The sequence below is a fragment of the Jaculus jaculus genome, chromosome 1, assembly GCF_020740685.1.
Source record: "Jaculus jaculus isolate mJacJac1 chromosome 1, mJacJac1.mat.Y.cur, whole genome shotgun sequence".
NCBI classification, from domain to species: domain Eukaryota; kingdom Metazoa; phylum Chordata; class Mammalia; order Rodentia; family Dipodidae; genus Jaculus; species Jaculus jaculus.
The window spans coordinates 37509310-37534146 of record NC_059102.1 but is presented as its reverse complement, the minus strand read 5'-3'; the positions used below and the strand labels follow the sequence as shown (position 1 = coordinate 37534146).

Below are 24837 nucleotides of genomic sequence, written 5' to 3'. Positions count from 1 at the left end.
AAGCCTTTCTTATCTCTGGCTCCTGGCTTTCTTCTTTGGGTTCATAATAACATGCCATTCTACACTGATTTGTTTCTCCTCTTCTAGGATGGGAGCAAGAGGGGGAAACTCTTTTTGGTTTGCTTAGTGCAGTGCCTGACCCTAGGAGAAACCATGTTGACACGAGGTTCCCTTGGGCACTTCTCTCCCCCATGGGACAGCACTTGCAGTGTTCATGTTGAATGAGGTATGAGGGTGGAGGGAGGGTGTCTCGTGGGTGCCATAGCCAGCTCTCACCCTGGAGAGCAGCTGGGGTCATGGTCTTTACCTTTGTCTGCATAGGCGTTTCTCTCCTGCTCATCCCAGGCCCTGCCTTCTGCCAGTGTATAGGGTGTGTACTGAGTGAAGAGAGAGATGACATGGCAGCCAGGGGGAGCCAGTGTAGGGTCCAGCGATGAAGGGATACAGAGCTCGATCATAGGCCTGCAGTACCGGGGGAAGGAGAGAGGGTCAGGAGAAGAGCTAGAGGCCACTCTGAGGTGACATAGGACAAAATATGGGCTCCGAGAAGACACTGACCTGGGCTGACAGTTATTATGAGGCTATGATGGTTATTCACCTGCATAGGCTCCACAACCGTGGGACAGTCCTTACATACCTGTACAACTACGGCTTCCCAACTCACATGCCTTGGGGACCAGATAGTGAGGACACATGGAGGGGCCAGGCCTGAGAGAGCAGGTACTCAGGCACCCAGGGCTCAACCAAGTTTGTCCCCCACCCTTCTGGCCTGGGGCCCTTTTCAGGAATAGGCCAAATAAAGCAGAGCAGTGCCCTGTGTCCTGCCCACCACCTCTGCCTACACCCTACGCGTTTTCTACTGGGAGGGAACACAGTGGTTTGAATGTAAAGCACCCTTCATGGGCTAATGTGTTTAAATACTTGATCCCTGGCTGGTTACACTGTTTGGCTGTGGAACCTTTAAGAGGTGGGGCCTTGCTGAAAGAAATAGGTCACTGGAGGCAAGCCTTGAGGTATCATAGTTCCCAACTTGCTATTCTCTCTCTCTGCTTCCTGAGTCTGGTGAGATGAAACATGGCCCTCTGGCCACATCCTGCTATACCTCCCCTACCATGAGGAAACTTCTCCCAAGAACTGTAAGTTGAAATAAACCCTTTTACGTCCATAAGCTGCTTCTGCTCAGGAATTCTGTCCTAGCAATGAGAAAATAATGGATACAAGCATTGTCCCCTTATGTCTATGAGCACATCCCTTTCCATGCATGAGAAGCTTCGAATATTTGCCACCTTTAGACAGAAAACGATACAAACAAAAACTGCATCTGTACTTAACATGCACAGATATTTGCCTTACCATTATTCTATAAACAGTGCAGCACAGCAACCATCATCTGATGCTTATACCGTATTGGATATTATAAGTAATCGAGCAATGACTGAAGGTCTGTAGGAGGATGTGGGTAGGTTCAGTGGACACTCTGCCATCTTATAGAAGGGACTTGAGTATCCACAGATTTTAGTATCTGTAGAGTCGAACCCTGGTTGTGTGAACAACCTTCAAGGTCAAATGGTAAAATGGCCCATCTCAGTTGCAACTTTCCTCTGACGCTGGATACCTGATGGCCTCTCTGGGGTCCCTTGTCCAAACCTTAGTGCTCAATATCCATTCACAATTTTTTTTCTTCCCCAAAGACTCTTGCTCTTCTCACAATTTTCCAGTTGCTCCTTTTCCACCCACACCCCACTTCCTATCCAGTGGCAAATCTCATCCCCTTTACCTTCAAAGTGTGGCCAGGGTCTGGTCACCTCCATTCACTTCCGCCACCTCTATCCTGATCTGAGCCACTTCCCGCCCCACTTCACTCTGCATTAGTAACCAATGGCAACAGGGGTCCTGCACAAGCCATCCTGGAGTAGAAGCCACGAGCAGTGGACAAGGCCTACTGGCTTCAGCTGCTGCGTTCCCACACCTCCAGCCCAGGCTCTCATTCTCCAAGGTCTCTCTATCTTTGTCCTTGTGCCTCCAATGCAGAGAAGCACATGCCTGCCCCAGAGCCCTCGCCCCTGCCCTTCTTTCTCTCTGCCGTCTTCCTCAGATACCACCATGACCTCTGTTCTTACATCCCTTAGTTCTTTGCACAGATGTCACGTTAGCAGAGAAGCCTACTCTGATCCCCTTTCAAACCTCCCTCCCCTGTCTAATTTTCCTCCTCATCAATGTAGTTTGTCCCGCCAGTCAGCAATGGAGGCAGGGATGAAGTCCATCTTTATGTGACAAAAATCTGCAAAGCAGGGCAACGGAGATGAAGATGGGGCACGTAGGGTGGTGATGTTGCTTGCTGCTCTGTGCCTGGGTTCCTGAACCAAGCCTGACAGAGAGTATGTGCCCAAATGAGCGGATCGACTTTGCCTTAACTCCCTCTCTCTAGGTCAGTCCGCATCTTCTTTATGCTGTCAATCAGTGTCTGTGTATCTTTTGTGTGTTTCACGGCCCAGGTCCCCCTAACACATGCCCAGCAGAGAGCCGGCATGGGTAGGACTTTTGCAAGCATCTGTTGGACAATGGGCACAGTGGAAGGGCATGGGCCCCGGGGCCTGCCTGTTGTCTGTCCTGCTTGGAACAGCATTCAGATGTTTTGATGAAGAGGTTGGTTAGACATTATGCTCCTGGAGCAAGCACTCTCAGATGGGCCTCTAAAGCAGACAAACTCCTTCCTGATCTGTCCGAAAGCAGTTTTTTCTTGTCCTAACTCCAGCACTGCCCTCCACAACTCTACTTGCCATTAACTCTTGATTCCCTACCATCCTGCTTCACAGATCTCTTGCCATCCCTGATCTTTAAATGGAAGCAGGGATCCAAGGTCACTGAAAATTTGGCATCATGTTCAGAGACCAGTCCCTGACATATCTAGACAGCCACCAACATCCCAGGCTCCTGCTGTGGAACATCCAGGGGCCACAAAGCCCTGGTCCCACCCACCTGTGGGAAGGCAGACCATCCATGGCGTCTTCAAAGGCCTGGTGGAGGAGCAAGGTGTCCTCACAGTTCAGGTGAATGGAACACTGGTGATGAGGCAGTGGCTGGCCCGTAGGAGCATTGGGGGCTGCCAGGAAGTTGGGCAGCCTGTCCACAGCCACTGAGGGATCAAAGAGAGGGTCGGTCTCCAGCCCCGCAGGGTCCTCCCACCATAGCCATGACCTGCACACTCCAATTGGTGGGCTGGGAGCCTGAAAGCATGACAGTGCAATTCCCCTTCAAGCGGGGGGAGGCTGAAGGTCAGGGCAGGGAGAAGATGGTACAGCTGGGGTTTCCCAGAGTTGGAGATTCCGCATGCAGATGGTGTCAAGAGACACAATTCTGCAGTCAAGCACCTCTTACCATTAATCTTGGTAACAGGAGACTTTGTGTCCAACTGGGAGATTCTCCTCACAAAGGCCTCTGGAAGGCACTCCTGGAAGGAGAAGGTGCTCTGTTGAAAGGCTTGAGGTGTCTAAAGCAACAAAGACGCTGTTTAGACAAGTCTTTCAACCTCTGCCTGTGGAAACTCCCTTCTGAACGAGGCCCAAACTGCCTTCTCTGTGAAGTCTTCCAGGATCCCTCCTCTGGACTAAGCTCTTCTTTTCTTTCTTTTTTTTTTTTTTTTTTTTTTTGGTTTTTCAAGGTAGGGTCTCACTCTGGTCCAGGCTGACCTGGAATTAACTCTGTAGTCTCAGGGTGGCCTCGAACTCAAGGCGATCCTCCTACCTCTGCCTCCCGAGTGCCAGGATTAAAGGCGTGCGCCACCACGCCCGGCATGGCTAAACTCTTCTTGTTCTGCACTTGGCCCTCGGTCATGGCTAGGAGGTAGCCTTCACCATGTCCTGCTTGGGGAAGGGACAGAGGACAGTGTGTCTCTTTTCCTTTTCAGTCTTACTATAAGCTCTGGGAGTTTTCCCAAGTCAGAGATCCAGAGACACAGAGGCTCCCAAGAGCCCATCACTGAAGTAGACCTAAAACTAACCCAACATGGCTCAGGGACATTAGTGGAAGAGGGGGCAGAAAGATTGTTAGAGCCACACAGAGACATTGTCTCTTCCCCATAACTGGTGGCTACCCCACAGTTCCTGACCCACATTCCCCATGGGGATAACTGGCATCCCCAATGAGAAGGGTCCCTCCTGAGGGGGTGGGCAGGGATGAGGGTAAGGATGGTACCAACATGTGCTGTTCATACACTGAGTATGTACATAACTAAAAATAAAAAAGGAAAAAAACCAATATGCTGGATTTTGTCAGGGCACACATTCAGAGAAAGTGCTGCTTTGGCCCCAAGAACAGGCCCAGGAATGGATGAGAGTCCCCGCTGCACCCGTTGTCTTATCTGGGGAAGGAGGGGTGGTCTCCGCCACGCAGCCCCAGCGTCCCTGCGTCCCCGTGCGCACATCCCTTTCCGTGCCCCTCTCTGGCACTCTCCCACACTGACCCGGGGCTTGGCTTGTGTCACTTTGCCAGCAACAGCCAATAAAATGGAGACAAATCAAATAATGTGAAGTGTGCATGACTGAGCTTGCCAGCTGTCACCTTCTGCCAGGTCTGAAACCATGCCCAGATGCTTATGTGACCAGTCACAGCCAGCCAGGCACATGAATGAGTCCAGCCAAGAACAGCAGGATGGGTGACCTGCCCACAGCTCCTGCAGGTGATGTGTACGCCTGGAGTAGCTGACTTCTGCCAAGACTGACTGACTTCTCCACGTCTTCAAGCTAAGGATTCTCATCTGCCCAGAAGTTCTGTGACTACCCCCACGCCCCAGCATTAATATGGCAACAGGTCACTGACACAGATAATAGAAAAAGAGTTAATGAGAAAGGAGAAATTTGGGTAACAGGAAATTAGATCTAGACCAGAGCTCTAGCATTGACTTGAACTGTTGCCAGCTGCGTGGCCAGGTCCCCTCTCTCTGAGGACCTTCCTTCTCACCTCCCAAAGACTTCCCTGTTGTTGGCAATCTGTCTACTTCCCCAAACAAGGAGACTTGGCACCTTTATCTCCCACCCTGATGTATCTGGGCTCCCTGGCCCCATTTTCCAGCCCCTACTTGGCAGACATTTTCCCTGTGTGCTCGTGCCCCTCACCTGTGGGGTCAGCTTCAGGAAGGTGACCTGCGGTGGTGCGCTGGACAGCACCACTCTGCTCCTGACCTCCAGGCCATCCTGCAGCACGACTCCTTGAAGGCGGCCTTCACTGTTCACCTGCACCTTAGCTACTGTCTGGAGACACCAGCAAGAGCCCCCGGAATTTCCCGGAAGGAAAATCCAGGTTGAGTATGGCGGCACTTCCACTGTTAGAAGAGCTCTCAGGCACTCACACTTACCCTTATCCCAAACCCACCCTCCAAATGATGCAGCTTTCCAGGGAAGCCTTGACCCACCCACCCACTAGCACACGGTTCAACCCAAATGTGCTGTAGTGACTGCTGAGTTTGAAGGGGTAACAGAAGAATGGGCCTCACGGACAAGTGCTTAGCTACCACCATGCTGCATACGCATAGGCCCTGAATTTTGAGCCCCACTTTGTTCATCTGTAAAATGAGGGACTCTCCAAATCCATGGCTGTCACATCCTATTGTCCTGGCCAATGGTCAAGGTTGAGGGACAAGGACTTTCACCTTTTCTGTGAAGATACTTGCTCCATGTGCCGTGGCTGAACATGCGATGGCATCAGAGAGGGCACCCATGCCACCCTGGACGTAGCCCCAGGCGCCCTGTGTTCCCTCCAGGCCCCCCATCACGTGATGCAGCAGCACATACCTGAGGCAGAGCACGGTGCCGCAGGCTGGAGGCAGGATCCCTTCTCCCCAGTTTTAGGTGCAAGTACCCCTTTCTGTCCTGTACCGTCCTTTCCCTCTTGGATCTAGCTTCTCCATCCAGCCCTTTCCATGAACTTTTGAGCTCAAGGCTCTTTTAAGAGCCCTGGGCCTTTCAGGCCCCACACAAACATGTGACTCAGAGCTCTGTTACCACATGGTGGTGGTGACCACCCCCGTCGTTCCATGCTGTCAGAGCTCCGACTGGTGTGAACGCTCGCAAACGCATCTCTGTTTGGATACTTTGTTTAATTTTTAAAAATTTATTTGAGAGGGGGAGGAAGGGAGGGAGGGAGGGAGGGAGGGAAGGAGGGAGGGAGGGAGGGAGGGAGGGAGGGAGGGAGGGAGGGAGGGAGGGAGGGAGAAAGAGTGAGCGAGCATATCTGGGCCTCTAGCCACTGCAAACAAACCCCAGATGTATGTGTTGTGCGTCTGGCTTAAGTGGGTCCTGGGGAATCAAATCTGGGTCCTTAGGCTGCACAAGCAAGTGCCTTGACCACTAAGTATCCCTCCAGTCCTGGATGCTTTTCCTATAGGCTTGTTAACCCCATCTCTTTACCTGTTCTCTAAGCTGTGCTCCTTCATTTAGCCCCACCCCGGTGAAGGGCACTTCCAGTGTGCAACAGAAACCCAGGTGTCAACCTAGACCCCACCAGCCCCTCACCACACACATCCCACCTGGTGCTGTCAACTCTGCCTTCTAAGGAGCACTCAGATGCTATTCTGGCCGCCTCTCTCTTCTTTAACCATCCACCACAGGCCTCCCCCAGGGTGCCTCTTCTCTGCTTTCTTCCCTATAGAACATTCTGTGTGGTACCTGGATCCCTTGTCTCAGAACCCAGCGGCTCCCGTCAAAGCCTTCACAGTTCAGTGTTGCTCCGAGGGTAATGGCCCACCTCACTGGAGCCTATCTGGTTCCCCCCGCTCCAGCCCACACAGTGCTTTTCTCACACACTATGCCCTACTAAGCTGAGCTTCTTAGGTTCCTAGGATGGACCTCTTGTCAATGCTGCTCTGGCCTCTGCAACTGCTGTGCTGCTAGCCTGGAGCCCTTCTCTCATCTTTTTGTTCAGCAAGTCCCTGCTCTTCTCCCAGTTTCAAACCAAGCACCTCTTCGTGCAGGCCTTTTTTAGAGCAGTACAAATTTCCCCACGGGGTCTATGGACACTCTCCACACTCCCTTGTCTCTACTTGCTCTGAGGGTCTCAGCTGTTAGGGTTTCTGGTCCCTTCACTACTGCGTCTCCAACACCTAGCACAGGTAAGTGATGTTCAGTAGCTGTTGAACTAATGAAGAAGTGGATTCCATAGAGGCGCATTTCACAAACTGGAAAGCAACTCAGCTTCCCTGAGATCCAAAGAGAAAGGACTGGAAGCCCAGGCTGGAAAATCCAGATTGGCTGGCTAGTTCAGAGCTCAGCAGAGGTGCAGTTACTGTTGCCAATCCTTCTCCATGGCTCCAGGGATTTCAGGATCAGCTTGCTGTCACTTGAAAAACTACCACCTGGGGCTAGAGAGATGGCTCAGTGGTTAAGGTTTTTGACTACAAACCTTAATGACCCGGTTAGATTCCCAGTACCCACGTACAAGCCAGATGCAGCAGATGGTGTATGCATCTGGAGTTCATTTGCAGTGGGGAAGTGGCACATCCATCCTCTCTCATAAATAAATAAATTACATAAATAAAAATATTTTAAAGAAGAGAAAAGCTACTTACTGAAGGTGCCCTTATCCCTTGAGAGACAGGCCACATTGATAGCCTTTAACTGTGTCTTCCATTGCACTGGAAATGGCCTAATGCATGGTAACAGCCTATGTCTTCACATACATGTATACACGCATGTACATACGTGGGCACACATCCTTCCATTTCTACTCTTACAAGAGGCTCAGGAGTTCAGACCGCAATCACGGTCCTTGCTGTGCCTGACTGCCTTTCCTGAATTACACTGTAAGCACACAGCCTGCTCACGAAGACAGAGGCAGCTACCTGTCCATGGGAGCATCTGTGTGAGCGTGTCCTGCAGAGGAGGGGCACAGTGGGGAGGAAGCGGGATAGAGTGAAGGAAAGGAGAGAAGCAAAGAAATGAGGCACGGGGAGAGGGAGAGGCTTTTCCTAGTGATGTGTGGAGAAAGGTAGTGAAGAAGGAAGTGGCGGAGGGGAGTCAGACAACTTGGTCTGGAGTCAGCTCTGCCGCTTACTAGCTGTGTGACTTTGGGAAGGGCCCTTCTTTGAACCCCTGTTCTCAGACATGTTCAGAGGTTTCAACATGTATGGAGTGCAAAGGATAGCCTTTGTGGCTCCTGATCTGTGAGGCTCTGTTTCACCCCAGCTGCCCCTCCTTGGGCCCCCACTCACCCGCTCCCAGGGGTGTGGGGACTTGACATGGCCCCAATCACAGCATCTGTGGCCAGAGTGGCTTTTAGAGGCTCAGACTCAAACCAGTGGTCCAGCACCTGGAGGGCAAAGCCACAGAAAGTTTCAGGGGTTTGGGCGACAGGAGAGCTCCCCAGGCCACTGCTGGGCTGTGACTGGCCGGTACTCACGTTGGAGATCGGGGCTGTGAGGACCTGGTAGCAGTGGGGGAGCTGGGCCCCCAGGGTGCGGCCTGAAAGAAAAGAAGCCCAAACGTAACTGATCGTCCTGGAGGAGACACGCTGCTCGGCCCGGGGGGGGGGGGGGGGGGGGGGGGGGGGGGGGAGGGGGGGGAGGGGGAGACCTGCTGGTGGAGGCAATGAGTGCAAGGACAGGCAGGGATTCCCAGCCCTTTTCTGATCCTCACCTCTGAACCTGAGTCTTTGTTTGTAAAATGGAAGTGGTACTTTATACCCTACTGTAGTGTTAAATAAGATATACAAGCTTTGTAAATTCATGGGCACAGATTACATCTTCATGGTTAGCATGAGCTTTGGTAAAAAAATTTTAAAAAATTAAGAATATTTATTTGAGAGAGAGGAAGGGAGGGAACGTGTGCACCAGGGCCTCCAGCCATTGCAAATGAACTCCAGACGTGTGTACCACCTTTTGCATCTGGCTTACCTGGGTACTGGGGAATCGAACCTGGGTCCCTTAGGCTTTGTAGACAAGCGCCTGAACTGGTAAGCCATCTCTCTAGCCAATGGAAATTTGGAAAATTTTAACTTTACTTTTCTTTTGCCACCCTGACGTGTCCATTCATTTGACACAAATGCTGACCATTGCGAAGGATGACTGGGCAGCAAGCTGTGAGGGCAAGGATTGTGGTCTCCAAGCACCATGGCCTTGTGCAAGCCCTGGTGTCTATGTCATATGAATATTTATTGCACAAAGCTCCCTCAATTGCTAATCTGAAAAGCAATGTCCACTTGCAGGGTTTATGACAGAGTCCACTAGCTCCCCCCATATCAAGACTCTTTGCTGGGTAACTTTGCAGTGTTACCTACCAGCTGTCACTGGTAGCTCTGCTCCTACCTGGACTCTGGGCTCATCCAGGTGAATTTCTTGGCCAATGAAATGTTTACAAATATAATGTGACACAGTTCTATACAACAGAACATGCCCTCTGTGTGTCCTTTACTGAACTAAGAAGTACATGGCAGGCTGAGGAGATGGCTCAGCCGTAATAGGTGCTTGCTTGCAAAGCCTGCTGGTCCAGGTCCCATTCCCCAGTATTCAGTAAAACCAGAAGCACCAATGGCCCATGCTTCTGGAGTTTGTTTGCAGTGGCAAAGCTCCTGAAGCCCATACCTTCTATCTCTCTTTCAGTCTGTCTGCCCATCTATCTGTCTCTTTCTCCAATAAATAAGATATATATATATATATTTAATTTTTTGATTTTAATTTATATTTATTTATTTGAGAGTGACAGATAGAGAGAGAGAGAGAGAGAGAGAGAGAGAGAGAGAGAGAGAGAGGGAGAGAATGGGCACACCAGGGCCTCAGGCCACTGCAAACCAACTCCAGATGTGTGCGCTCCCTTGTACATCTGGCTAACGTGGGTCCTGGGGAACCAAGTCTCGAACCAGGGTCCTTAGGCTTCACAGGCAAGCGCTTAACCACTAAGTCATCACTCCAGCCCTAAATTATACATATTTATATATATGAAGTACTTGCTCAGTCTAGTACACTGTTTCTGAACAGAAGGTGGGAGATACTGAAAGCAGAGCTGCCACTATTCCTCTCCCCAAGCCACACACATGTGCTCAAGACCAGACTAGATCAGCTGAGCCAGCTGGGATCAACTGAACTACGCAGACTCATGGGAAGTGGTTATTTTTAGATGTTACTGGAATTTTGTGGGCTCTTTCTTGTGACCATAGCTAACTAATTCAGTATTTTCTAGGATATAGAAATTAAAGTGGTCTGTGTACCCCAGAGAGAGGTAGAAAATCACAGCACACTTGGCAAAGATTCCTTTCTCATGCTCATGGCAGACATCACTAATTGATCACAGAGCTTTTCTAGCACAAATGTAGTGTCCTTCCTGGATGGAGGCGGCTCTTGGCCCTTTTTATCTTGCCCTAGTCATGGTTATGGTGATGAGCTCCATGCTGGCTTTGATCTGCTTCATATACTAAAATCCCATGGCAACAAGGGAAGGTCTCAGCCCTGTCAGATGTCCCTTTTCTTTCTTCTTGGGCTTCTCTAACACCATGTTAGGTCACTCACAGATGCACAGCCTAGAGGTGTGTGGGTTACTGCCCCATGAGGTGACTCTTGACAAGTGGGTGATAGCTGCCCCTTCTCCCAGAAAGGAGCATCCATTGAATTTAAGCAGACCTCTAAGAGGGTACAGGCAGGGCCAGTGCTTTGTTACACATACCATCACAACCTGGTGTTGGCCTTTGTGGGCCGAGTTTGTCTCATCCTTTCTTCCTTTTTTTGTGGTGCCTTTGGATCACCTTTCTAAGAATATTCCTTGCATATGAAGTGTCCTTCTGCCTGCGGCCCACAGACCATTAGCTGACCACACCTGGCAGCTGCCTTAGAACTTCAGGCTTAGGCAAGGTATCCAGCAAGTAGGCTTGCTTCCATGAAGGCCATTCCCCATGTCCCAATTTCAGTTCCTACACTCTGACTCACCTGCCTTCAACAAGGGCCCAATGGAGGCCAGTGCCCGGAGCCTCTGCAGCAGGGAGCCATGCTGTAAGGCCACTGTGTCCACTGGGGCAGCATCTAGCAGAGGATTGATGGCCAGCACCAAGCGTTTCATGAATTCCTCATATCTGGGAAAGGCCTAGAACCAAGCTCCTGGTTAATGCCTCAGCCCAGAATCCCACAAGGACACTGTCCCTATGCCCTGCCTTACATCACCCCCATATAGTTGTCACACCCCACAGCGCAACCTTCACGGATCTTCAGACCTCACCCCTAACTGCAGCTTGCCTTGGCTCTGCTGAGTCCTCTGAGTCTATGTGTCATTGTCAGCAGTGGAAAGGAGGGCAGAGAGGCCTGGGCAACAGGACAGCCATAAGGGATAAAGGGCCATTGTGGGCCAAGAGAAAACTATCAAGTGTCTGAGGTTATGGGCTCTGTGATAAGATCACCTGGACGTTTCTATCTCTGTCCTTTGTGTATGACTGGTGTGTCAGCCGTTGTGTGTACATATGTGGGGGGGGGGGCAATGCCTCTGGACATGCCCTTCCAACCTGTGGCTCTTACAGTCTTTCTGCACTCCCCTCCTTCTGCAGAATACAAGACAAGGTCTCTTACTGGACTCAGAGCTCACCAATTTGGATAGACTGGCCAGGCAGCAAGTCCTAAGGATCATCCTGTCCTTACCTCCCCAGTGCTGGTGTTACAGGCATGTGCTGCTTTACTAGGCTTTTCCAGGGATGTTGGAGATCTAACCTTGGGTCCACAAGCCTGCATAATGACTGAATGTTGCTCTCACAGCTCATATCCCACATCTTCATGGGGATACCAGCAATCCCACTGAGGAGAGCCCTCAGCGGAATGGGGTCAGAGAGGCGGGAAATGATGCTACCAACACATAATATATCCATACAAAGTATGTACTTAATTGAAAAAAAAGAGAGACCCTGTTTCACAGAACAAGGTGAAAAGCAACTGAAGAAGACAACCAATGTCAACCTCTGACCTCCACATGCTCACATATACATGCATGCACCTATACACATGCATGTGCCCACATACATATGAACATGTATGCACATACATGCTCACATGCTGCATAGACATACATATGTTAAAATAGAATAAACTAAGTTCAGTTAGCTTTCTTGAGACCTGAAACATTACAACTTGCAAGCACAAAACTAGGGGTTGGGCTGTGTAGGTTCTGCAACAGGAAACTGATCCCAACCTCCCACTTGTGTGGTCAGTAATGGGCAGGGCCATAGCCACTGTCCTTCGGGCCCAGGAACCTGGCCTTGTGCTGAATTCCATCCACTGTGTCTGACATGGGCAGCTTTTGGGGAGTGGGAAGCAGAAGTCACCAGCTTACAACCACACAAGAATATCATGACCATGTAAGGCTCATGTAGTTGAACATTTGGTTGCCATATGGTGGTGCTGTTTGGGGAGGTTGTGGAACCTTCTGGATGCGGGGCCTAAGATGGCAGGATGTAGGCTCATAGAGGCAGGTTTTGGGGGATGCGGGCTGACCTTGCTTATGCTGAGCTATGTTTCCTGTTAACAGGATTTATCAGCTGTCTCCCACTGTCACTGCCACAGCTATGAGCTGCTCCTGTCCTCATGCCATCCCTTCCATGGTAGACTACAGCCTCCCAAACCATGAGCCAAAACAGATCCTCCACCCCTAAAGTTGCTTCTGTTAGGTAGCCTGTTGCAGGCAAGAGAACAGCGACTAGCACAGCCAGGTTTAGAAGGATCTGGGTGAAGAGGTGGGGGACACGTGCCTGTGATTCTCTGAGCTTTACCCATTGTAAACCTACATTAACTTAGGTTTTCCTCATAACAATGCTTTCGCTGACTTATGATTCAACTGTACTTTCAGCTCGCGTTCAGGCTTGCTTTAACAGTGGCCATTCAAAGAATATTTCCTTTTCTGCAGATCTCATCACACCAGGCCCATTTCATCACACAGTAACTCATCTAGCCAGAGTTACTAAATAAATTCCTGGACTGCATTCCCAAGGAAACATTTGGATGCATTTGACGTGTGGTCTTCTTTTCCCAGGCCACATCACCATGGACACTTTCTGCCTTGGCTGGCAGAGGACTGATGACAAATAGCAAACAACTTCTTGTCTAAGATCCTGATCCTTCTACTTTCATCTTCCCACCATCCTCTTGTGGGATGTCATGGGCTGAATGCAGTTAGGATAGAAGGCACCACAGTTCAGGACAGGGATTCCTTTCTGAAAGTCACAGCAAAAGACCATTGGGACAGCGGCCTCATCAAATACACACAAGCTCAAGGATCTCCAGTGTCCACTGGGCTTAACCACTTCTACCATCCTTTCTGCTTACGGTGCCTGAGGTGGAAGGCTAGTGCAGACTGAGTCACTGGAGAAAGAAGAAGGTGGATTTTTTTTTTTTTAATCCCTCATAGCCTTGAACATTGAATCCTAGGATGTCATTCCAACCAGGACTATTTTTTTTCTCAAGAGCCACTTCTTGCCTGGTCAGGGAGATTGGCCCCTGGTTGTTCTTCATACCTGAGCATCCTTCTGTGAGAACTGCGAGATTTGCTTCTGGTTTTCTGCCACATCTGTGCCCAGCAGAAGGGACCTGGGTGCCTTGCTCATTGTGGGCTCTTCCAGCATAGGAGTGAAGGAGTAGGGGTTTCGGAGATGAAGCCGTAGCCCATATTTCTGCAAAACACCAGCAACACAGGCAACATTTTAGGGATCTGTTTCTGTCCTTGAACTTCCTCCAACTGTGTTTGTACAACCAGTTGGGTTGTGCAGAGTTCTGAGGTATACAGTCTGACTTTTTTAAATTTTAATTTATTTATTATTTAAGAGAAGGAGAAGAAGAGAGAGTGTGTGAGAGAGGGAGAGAAAGAGAATGGCATGCCAGGGTCTCTAGTCACTGCAAATGAATTCCACACACATGTGCCACCTCTACATCTGGCTTACGTGGGTCCTGGGGAATTAAACCTGGGTCCTTTGGCTTTACAGGCAAATGCCTTAACCACTAGACAATCTCTCCAGCCCTGATTTACCTTTTTAAATAGAAATTTGTAAAAAGTCCTCTTGCCCAGGCATTCAATGACAGACCATATTATGTCATGCCACATTACACCTCACCATCCACACCAAATTGCACCATACATACCATGCCACCCAATACCCACCATACTTAGCTTGTGCCAGAGTGGATGTGCAGGTTTACAGTTATGACTGATCAGCAGCTGTTTATGCATTATTATCCTCTTTGTACAAATAACCAATGGTGGTTCAGAGAAGTTACTTTATTCCAGGTCACTTTAGGAGGTAGATCTGGGTTCTGAAATTACATCTTTGTGCCTCCCAGGCTCTGGGTCTCAGCACTAATCTATAACTGCTCCATGTTGGAAGTAAATAATTAAGCTCCAAAGTTTAGTTAGAAGTCAGAAAGACAATAAAGTGATGGTTATGTGGAAATCCATATGAACAAAGTAGATAAATTATTTACATAAAATTTTTATATTCACTGGGTAGACTCATTTACTACAAGGTCACTTTAAATGGAAGATCCCTTGATACATTTAAAACATGATTTGATTTACAGATGCTTAACTAGTACACAGAGTATTCCAGAAGCACATTTACAGAGGAGGCAGATATAGCAGAAGGGGCCATGTATGAACACCAGTCAGAATGACTGTGGCCATAGCCTAGACACTTTTTTGTCCTGATCCACGGCCTGTTCCCTCACTTTCACTTAACTCCACTACTCACCCTACTCAGAGGCTCTTACCAATAATGCCTCCCCGATCCCATCAGCATTTCCTGTCCCTTCACTATTTTTTCTCCAAAAAAAAAAAAAAAAAGTCACTTTGTGGTTAATTACATATGTATTTTGTCTCTCTCTCCCTGAGGAAAATTCAAGGTTTTTGAGGTCAGGGGCATTGTCTGTTTTGCCCACTGCTGCATCCCTCACATGTCAGCTCAGCAATATGGTGGTTTGATTCAAGTGTCCCCCATAAGCCTAAGTGTTCTAAATGTTAGGTTTCTAGCTGATGGAAATTTGGGAATTAATGCCTCCTCTGGAGGCAGTATATTGTTGGGGACAGGCTTATGGGTATTATAGCCAGTTGCCCCTTGTCAGTGTTTGGTACAATCTCCTGTCGCCATGGTCCACTTTATGTTTTCCAGGGAGTGATGTCCACCCTCTGCTCATGCCATCATTTTCTTCTGCCATTGTGGAGCTTTCCCCTCGAGTCTGTAAGCCAAAATAAACTCCCCTTTCCCCCACAGCTGCTCTTGGTTAGGTGATTTCTGCCAGCAATGCGAACCTGACTGCAACAGTGTAGTTGGTATCAAGGAGTGGGATTGCTGCTAGACACCTGACTGTGTGGCTTTAGCCTTTTGGAGCTGATTTTCTTTTTTTCCTTTTGGTTTTTGGAGGTAGGGTCTTACTCTAGCTCAGGCTGACCTGGAATTCACTATGTAGTCTCAGGGTAGCCTTGAACTCATGGTGATTCTCCTACTTCTGTCCCCTGAGTGCTGGAATTAAAGGCGTGCACCACTATGCCCAGCTTTGGAGCTGATTTTCAAGAGGAATGTGGGAGGCTTTAAAACCTTGGCCTAAGAGATGCCTTGCAGTGCTGTAAGTACAGCTTAATGGACTATTCTGGTCAGAGTTGAAAGCCCTGAATGCACTAAGAACTATGGACTGTGAGGTTTGGCTTGTGAGGGTGAGAAAGAGCTTTTCCATAGACTGGGCTAGAAGCAGTTTGCATGAGAGGCTTGATGTTATGCCCCTGTCCTGAGAACTTGTGCAGGGTTGCAGTGGATAAAAATGGACTGGTATGTGTAGAGAGATATGGCACAGAAAGAAATCTTTGGGCCCAAACTGCTGCCTGTTCAGCTACAACTGAGAGATTACAACCTTTGAGATTGGGCCAACTGACCTGCACTGGGGCAGCAGGAAGAATGGAGACTCTTTTGAAGGGGCTGAGTGCTCAGAGTGTCCTGTTCTTCAAAGTCTGCTTTGATCCCCCCTGGATTAACAAACTGGCACCCCACCTGGTATTATGAAGCATAAGAAATGCAAGAAGTAAAGGGCTACTGAATTTGCAACATGGTCTTATGTTTTGGAAATGGCCTTGGGCAGTGTGAAGCAGGTTTGCTGGATACCTGCATGGAGAACAGATGGAGATGTAGGATGGACTGTGGATTGAAGTGGAGACACAATGGAGATGCAGGGATCATGAGACGGCTGCTGAGGAGAGCTGCCGACCCTAGATGAAATTTTCCAAGACTGTGAGTAGCCTAGCTGGAGGGGTGGAATTAAAACTCCGGAGACTTGTTGCTGGTTACAATGATCAGACTTGGAGACTTTTCATTGACTAGAGTTGTTGGACTTGGAGCTACAGAGTTTGATGTTTTCCCTGGTGGTTTTAAATCCTGCAGTGGTTGAATATTTCTTTGCTATGCCCAATGCCATCTTCTGGGTGTTAATGTGCATTCTGTGCCATTATGGGATTTTTTTTTTTTTTTTGGTATTATGGCTCAGTTAAAAGATCTTGGACTATGAGAATGTCTGAACATCATTATGATTAATAAAAACTATGGGGACTTTTAAAGTTGGATTGAATGCATTGCGTTTTACATCATGGATGGCTTTCAGTCTATGGGGGCCAGGGGCAGAATGTAGTGGTTTGATTCAAGTGTCCACCATAAACCTAGGTGTTCTGAATGCTAGGTTCCCAGCTGATGGAGATTTGGGAATTAATGCCTCCTGGAGGGAGTGCATTTTTGGGGGTGGGCTTATAGGTATTACAGCCAGTTTCCCCTTGCCAGTGTTTGGCACACTCTCTTGTTGCTATTGTCCACTTTATGTTGGCCAGGAGGTGATGTTCATACCATCATGTCCCCCTGCCATCATGGAGCTTCCCCCTCGAGTCTATAAGCCAAAATAAACCCCTTTTTCCCACAAGCTGCTTTTGGTTGGGTGATTTCTGCCAGCAACATGAACCTGACTGCAACAGCATAGTTCCTAAGCCATCTGTTGATGGATGGGTGAATGCTTTGTAGCATTCAAGAGATGGATCCAGAGGACAAAAAGTGAGATCTGTGAGTACAAGTGCACACAGAAACCCAAACACGACCTTCCCAAAAATTACATCTGGATTTGCTCCAAACCAGAGATGTTCCAGTAACACAGGATTGTCTGAGCACTGGGCATTCTGCAGAGCACAGTACAAGCTTGGGCAGAGGCTGAGGCTGGGGGACCTTCGGCTTCTTTCTAACATTAAGATAGAGAAGTATGATTCCAAGTCAGAGGAATTTCTATTTTGGGTCCTCCTGATATGATGAACTCTACCGGGGCATCCTTAGTTCCTCTCCTTCCTTCACTCTTGACATCCTTTCCATAGATGCCATCAGCTCTGTCTGCAGAAGTTGTTCGCCCCTCTCCACATCTGCTGCCCTCAGAGCAGGCCTCTATCGTGCAGCTCCCTAAGCACCTCACAGATCTGTCTCCCTGCTGCCTCCACCATGACAAACAGAGACTGGTCTTTTACAAAGTCATGACTTTTATACTTCACTTCCTGTTTAAACGCCTCTGCTGGCTTCCTACTGTCCTTAGATAAAGTGCAGTCCCAGTCTGAACTGCACCACTCTCCATCATCTGCGGCCCTGTCTAGGTCTTACCTGTTCTGGTGGCATTGACCTCCCTTCTGCTCACAACTGCCACCGCCTGTCCACTTCCCACTGACTGGAGCTTTGCCCAGATCTCCGCATAGCTAGTGACTTCTTAGTATTTGAACATCAGCTTGCATGTTAAGTCACCTCCCTAAGGAGGAGTTCTTGGACACCAGACTAGGCTGTGCCCTCTAGTCTCCCTCCCTCTCTCATACCGCCTTACTTTCTTTTCTTCCTATTACTTACCTCTACTTGAAGTTCTCTTATTATGTCCTTTCTTTCCCACTGTATCCTACAGGCTTGTACCGGACCTGGTAGAGGGCAGGTGCTCAGAGACACTGAGTGAACAAATGAAGCCACAAGCAGCCCAGAGAATCTGATCATGGATAACTTTTTGGCTGATCCTAGGACGCTGTTTCCTAAATGGCACCTTTGACATTCTTGATGTTTTTAATTACATGGAGTCAGAAGAAGAGAATGCTTCGTAGTTACTGGATTATCTCCAGGTTTGTTCAGGATCTACAGTTCTCTTTAAGTAACAAAACCAAGGCAGACCCTGACCTCTGATTACCCATAGTCTCAACATGCACAGCCATCCCAGGGGAAAAAGGGATAAGGTGCCCGAGAAACTAAAGTTGTGGCTACAGCCTCCTGCTTTAGAATGACCTGAGAATACTGAGAATCTTGAAGGCAAACGGAGACTAATAACAGCTAATAAGTGCTGTTAGCTCTACCTTCTTGACTGCAGAGATAAACCAAGGATGATGCATACAGTTGATTATCATTACTTCTCAGCTCAGATCCATCCACAGTTGTAGACCACACAGTGCAGCTCTTAACTGACTACAGGGGTACACCAATTCCTTGTAAAGCTAGTCATTTCCCCCATAGTTGGCCTCCAAAGACCATCCAAGGGCCAACCCTGGGGAGAGTGCAACCTTGAACTCCTTCAATGAGAACTTCAAGGAAGAAAGGCCTGGTGTACCCAGTTCTTTCTCCTTTTCTGGTGTGCCCACATGCGGTCTTCCACGTGCACCTTGTATGCTACCAAAGGCGTGACTTCCTACCATTCCTCTTCCATCTCCTTCCCCTGACACCTTTACCCGAATGCTCAGGACACACTCCCTTTCTCTAACTCCAAGAAATTGTCCTTGGGTTCTTTCCTATGTATGCATTTAAATTCTTTTTTCTTTGAGATCAAGAACCTTTAAAGGGGATTCTATGCTCACAATGACACAGTTTTCTGCTCACACTGCCAAGAATAGGGACAGAATACAAAGTTTAATGAGGACATATTAGGCTCATGTCTAAGGCACCTTTGCTAACTCACATGCCCAAAGCTGCCTGCAGGCACTCTTTGAAGGCCAGATAAGATGCCAGGAGATGAAGGGAGCCAGGGATGAACTGCAAGGTACCATTCAGGTGCCACCATATTGAACTAGATCTTGATGTTAAAAAACTCACTCTTCAAAAGAGACCCATTTTCTTTTATTTGAAATTTCCCAATTTTTAAGACACTGTGTGGATGAGACAAAGCCATTATGTAGAACATGGCAGGAGATTTGTGGGACAGTCAAGGCCAGGATGGCAGAGAGACTTCAGACAGACAGCCACCTGGGGTATGGGATAGGAGCCTTCCTCCCAGGTCAGCAAAATGGAACCACCACCTTGCCCAACAGCCACTCCCAACGGGCACTATACCTTCAGCTCCAGGTCCGTGTAAATCTGAGGCCTCAGTAGGCTGAGGAGGTAGGATGCTCGAGAGAACTTAAACCCTGGAACCAAGTCAGAAAAAAAAAACAACAGTCATCAGTGGTCACCTCCCACCTGTTACCCCACTCACTCTCTGGGCTCACCTGGGATGATTTCTTCTGTGACAGCTGCACCCCCGATGACATGGCGCCTCTCAAAGATGGCCGTGTTCACCCCAAGTCTCTGCAGGTATGCCGCCTGGTAGGGGGGACACAGGAAGCCCCCTTGATTCCTTGGAGCTGACTGAGGTCTTAGGGTCCTCACTACAGGGCCAGCATGTGTCCTTGGCTCATGCTGTCTAGATGTTTTCTGAGATGCCGTTTGCTTGCTCTGCCCCTCTGCTGCCCTTCCCAGCTAAAGATGTCCTTCCCTTCTTAGGGGAGGCCTGGTTCCCTGGAGACTCATTGCGTCCTGCCCACCCTGCCCTGGCTATCTTTCTCCTTCTGATGTCTTCCTCCTTCAGATCACAGCAAGCCTCGTTCCTCTGCTCAAGCACAACAAGCAGCATATGGCGAGGCTGAGAATGTGGAGTCAGACCCGCCAGGTTCAACACCTTGCTCGCTTTCTGCTGCTACCAGATGTATCCAGACTCAGTTTCCTCATGTGCACAGATAGGGCTGATGATACAGAACTGCCTTTCCCTGCTTTACTGAGCTGCTGTGAAGGTTCCTTTAACTGGTCTCCAGTGGGGGCTTAAAATAGTCCCTGGCACCTGTTCTACATGTGATGAAGGAACCTATGGCTACAGTAGAACTTTGTTTGTGGGAACAACTGACACAGGGGTTTCTGTTAATATGCTACGATCTGTTGGCTTGTGTAAGTCTTGAACCTATAGTCCTGCAATATGGGTCATCTCAGTCACTGGGACAATAGGGATATCGAAGTTCAGAAGTCACTTTGGAAGACTCCACTTGGTAACTGTGTGTGCCCGATGCTGTGGGCCTACTAACCTAACCCACCATGCAAGAGGCAGTGCCTTAATCGTCCTACTTTACAGACTGGGAAACTGAGGCTTAGTGAGGGTAACAGCTGGCCTCAGGCTCCCTGAGCTGCTGAGTACAGGTGCTGGGATTCTATCCCCCTGACATGTCCTACTGAGAACAAAAAAGAGCAGCTTCTGATGTCCAGAAACTGTCCTGACATGCAGAGGTAAGTTGTGCTGTACTCTAAGTCATAAGAGATAACTTCATAGGACAACAGCTATAAAACAGGGTACTCTGAGACATGGAAAATGAGACCAAGCAAGCCTCCTGGAGGATTTTGTCTGAGCTCAGACAAAAGCAAGTCTCTGTTCCATCTACAAAATACCAAACATCCCCTCTCCTGGCAAAATGGGTGCCTGTTATGGCCTTTTACCAGTTGCCAATGTCCTCTTCCTAGTCTATTCCCCTCTAGCAAGGTATGACATTCCTACATTCTGGTCATTGATTATCTAGAACAAACCTCTATTTTTCTCATGCCCTCCCCTAGACCTTCCAATCCAAGTTGAAATCTTACAGTGTGTTGTTTCTACACAGAACTGCTTCTAACCTGGAGTGAGAACTTCCCATGCTTAGGTACCTGACCCCAGGCTCTAAATCTGCTCCTTTATGCCAATAACATGTCTTCACTCATTCTCACCATATTCTGAAAGCTCCTGGACTCTCCCACAGGCTATTGTGGGCCATGTGCACTAAGAAAAATGGGAAGGAGTCCATGTGATTCTGCCTAATTGGTTACAAGATACACATTCAATCCAGCCTCAGAAGCATAGGGACAGGCTGCTTTTGCCTTTTCTCCTGTTCTCTTCCTTGCACTCCTCCTTCAGCTGCTGGGACCCACTTGCCCAGGGGCCAGTGAAGTGGGACCATGGAAGTACTCACAGCCACCAGTCCATTGTGTCCTGGAATGAGACAGGGGGAGAGAAGCATTACTGGACATCAATTCCTTCCTTGAGAATTAAGGTCCTTCATTCCTTTCCCAGCTTGGAAAGATCACTGATATCCCACCCTCCATTCAGGGGGAGTCAGTGAACCTTGGTTCTGGCCTTGGCTTGAAAGAATTGCTGCTCAGCCTCCACCTGGGCTCTGTGCTGGAGAGAAGGGCAAGAAGTCTACACCAGAAGGGAGAAGGTGGCCATGTGGAGGCATCACTGTTCATATGGCAGGCAGGAAAAGGTGGCTGCATGCTGGTACCCTGGAATAAGGGGGCATCCAGCCGGAGGATGTGGCTTAGGTGCAAAGTTGCTATCACACTTGGTTTGGATCCAAGTGTGTCTCACACTAGACACAATAGTTCCCCAAAGGCTTTATCCACACAAGAGTCTCTGTTAATCCTCAGTGCTTCAGAAGGGAAATGTGAACAGCACAAAATGAAGTAATTCAACCCAAGCCCCAAGGTATGCACCAGTAACTAGGTGGGCTGCAGAGTGCTAGTGAATGGGGCAAAGTTGTCCATCTAAGCGGACCAAGTGCTTTCTAACCATCTTAGGAGGGAGCCCTGGGATAGAAGCCTTGGGTCAGGCTTTGTGGGTCCCATGTCCCACAGCGAGCCTGTGGGTACTGAGGGCCTCTCCAGGTCTAACAAGCTGGGAATTGACAAGGCAGCTGTGTGGATGACTCCTGGAACCTTCCTCTAGGGTCCATTCTACAAGCTGGTGTGTGTGCTGTAACTTGATTTCTCACAAGTGCTGGGTAATTCCCAAGCAGGTGGTCTCAGAACCGTATGCCTGAGCACACAGGCCTGTCTGCTTTGTTCTTTATTCTCAGGAGAAACAGTTGTGGAAAAATCATTCACTGGTACAGCGTAGGCCTAGAGGTCATCAAGTGGCCCTGGGGGCTCCTGGTCCCTTCTCTGCATGGTGACAGATGCCACTCTCAGGCTTGCAGGTGGCCATAGATGTACGTGATCTTTCAGCATGGACCTGGACTCCGTGTTGATTCACATGGAATGCTCACCCCTCCCCATCTGACAAATACCCATAAGCAGGGAGCAGCGGTGACCCCCAAGATGAACTTCTCCACAGCTGAGTGGTTTTTGTTTTAAATTTCCCACGTGGAGACTTTTGGAATTTTAGAGGTCACTGAGCTCGCTTCTTTTCCATTAATGCAATCTCTGAAGCTGAGGTTTTCAAGCCCTTTTGCCCATGATCCATAGGATGAAATGTACCTTACACCGTGAACTGGAATACAGCAGGCAAATGCATTTCACAGAAACAAAAACTTCATGCATTTGTATTAACACTCAGTGTGTGATAATTTATTTGGTTATATTTCATCTGAAAAAGTGCTGGGGAATTTTCAGATGAAAGTTTAAAATAATGTGTTGGTTGGGACTTAACACTGCTTGAACCTACGGTTGAAGCCTTTCTCTGAATATGCTCCTGGGATGGCTCCTTCACATTGTCAACCTGTCAGGATTTAGAATCACAATGGAAACAAACCTCTGGGCATGTCTCTGAGGGAAGGTCCTTAAAAGAAGCTTGCTGAGGTTGGGCTCTACCACCACCAGCATCAGGATCACACCCAGTGTGGGTTGCTGGGTAGAAGACAGGGTTTGTCCCATTCACAATGCTAATGTACACGTTCAAGATCTAGGGCATTTTCAAGGCATTTTAACAGGTTCCTAAGGGTCATTCTTAGCACGTTCAGTGAGATAACTCATCAGGGTCTCTTCCAAGGTGGCTGGTAGGGACTCTGATATACCCTGATCTCAGAAGATGCCACTCTGCTCCTCTCTCAGCTTCATGTCACGTTTAGCTGTTAAAAAGGCCTTGCCATAGCTCCCAGGCTGCAGGCTCAGGCCACAAAGCAGTCACGCACACTTGTGAGCAATTCACCAACGCACATGGGCATCCAGCAACAACTCTGACCGTGGGTAGACAGCAGGTGGGATGCAGGGGCTCTTCTGAGGCTGGCGCCTGGGAGCTTCCATGTCCTGGATGGCCAGTGAGATGGGCACTGGTTCCCACTGCTCAGGAGGTTTACAAGCTGGTCCTCAAACACAGCTATTGTTAACTATGATTCACATAACCATCCCACTAAATATATTAAAAACAAAGGTAACAACTACTCAAAAGTCACCACTACCTAATTATTTTACTACATTTACCTTCCCCAGTTCTTGCAGTCATCTGTCTCTATGTACCTGGATGGTGGGCACAGTGGCGTTCCCGTTTCTCCTAGGACACATTTGCTGGTGACCACATGAAAGAAGACTATAGTGGGAGGATTTAGCGTCAAGTCAGCACCCAGGTGACCTCCGAGCTGGATCTGCTGTTCTGTGGGTTGTTGGGCTTAAGAAGGCCATGGGCCGGGCGTGGTGATGCACTTGCCAAAAAGAAAGTGATGGGAACACACTAACCATCCAGGGAACATTTAGTCAAGAGCCTTGGGTCTGGAGATGTTACACTGTGAAGACACTGCACCAAAAATGGGGAAAATATTCTTCCAATTGCAAAGAGAAAAAGGGGGGGGGGATCTGAACAAAGTCAGTCTTGTCACTGAAGAAGGCACAAAGTTGGGACATAAATCTTCGTAGCTTACTTTTTCCACATTGGCCTTTCTCTTTATTGCAACAGCTTTCAGTACGCACAGAGAAGCCTCGCTGGGGTAGCTGCATGATGAACTTTTTTTTTTAAATCTTTTGAGAAGCCTGTTATCACCTGTATGAGCCCAGTTGGAAATAAAGCCTTCAGGCCTGAGGGTATGGATGTAAGACCCTGGGGATGGGAGCAGCCTGCCTCTGGCCTCAGAGCCAAATCCAGTCATCCAGTGGACTTGAGATCCCGGGCGTGGGATGTTAGCCAAGTGTTGCAGGACCACCACAGTATACTGACCTCAATGTCTGAGGGGGAGAGTGGGGACTGTCCCCTGTGTGGGCACGCATTAAGGCCTCTGGGATTCAATTCTACTTTCCCCATCGCCACCAACCTCTCTTTAGGAAGCATTTTTGGTTTCCTCTGGGGATGGGTGACTTCAACGGTGAGATGGTGGCGATCAGCAAGCAGAGTTTTTAGTGGTTGGATTTCATTTGTCTGTTTCAGGTTTTCCCCTCCCACCTTTATATACCATATGCTTTCCAAGAACGCGCTGGAAACCAGCTCATTTTGCCCTGGGGGCTCACCTACTGTCACTCTAGCTGGCCAGAAAGAAGCCTGCTCTCTAGACCACACAGCAACACCAGAAGCACTGGCTCCTGACTCCCAGACCCGGGGTCTTCCATCACACCCCGGCTCTGCCCAGATCCTGGTTAGGCAGGCTGTGCCCAGGGTGCAAGCTTCGGAGAGGCTGGGCGAGGGGCCCCCGCCTTCCCGCCCTCAACTCTAGCTGTACCTGCTCCTATCACCACCGCGTCGTACTCGGGCTTCGGACGCCCCCGGGCTTCCGCGTGAGCTCGGCTCCAAGCAGGGCCCGGAGAGGAGGAGCGCAAGGCCCGGCGGAGACCTTGGCGGCTGGCAGCCATTTCGACCCCCGGGAATTTGCTCGCCCTAGGTTTTCCTGG

The 24837-nt window shown here is 49.1% G+C and overlaps 1 protein-coding gene across 2 annotated transcripts in view; it reads right to left on the bottom strand.

The window, feature by feature from the left end:
• Pyroxd2 (pyridine nucleotide-disulphide oxidoreductase domain 2) overlaps window positions 1-24837 on the bottom strand; it is a 28452-nt gene extending 3615 nt beyond the window's left edge. The window contains exons 1-13 of one of the 2 annotated variants that reach the window (XM_004669887.2): window positions 24669-24837; window positions 21219-21238; window positions 19461-19554; window positions 19306-19379; window positions 13468-13623; window positions 10907-11060; window positions 8392-8453; window positions 8204-8301; window positions 5648-5789; window positions 5115-5249; window positions 3379-3451; window positions 2980-3136; window positions 308-462 (exon numbers count right to left, since the gene is read on the bottom strand). In XM_004669887.2, the coding sequence (XP_004669944.2) occupies window positions 308-462; window positions 2980-3136; window positions 3379-3451; window positions 5115-5249; window positions 5648-5789; window positions 8204-8301; window positions 8392-8453; window positions 10907-11060; window positions 13468-13623; window positions 19306-19379; window positions 19461-19554; window positions 21219-21238; window positions 24669-24798 (1450 nt within the window). In that variant the 5' untranslated portion in view covers window positions 24799-24837. Of the gene's footprint in view, window positions 1-307; window positions 463-2979; window positions 3137-3378; window positions 3452-5114; window positions 5250-5647; window positions 5790-8203; window positions 8302-8391; window positions 8454-10906; window positions 11061-13467; window positions 13624-19305; window positions 19380-19460; window positions 19555-20976; window positions 21190-21218; window positions 21239-24668 lie in introns of those variants that run through there. The other variant, XM_045136330.1, reaches the window with a different exon arrangement.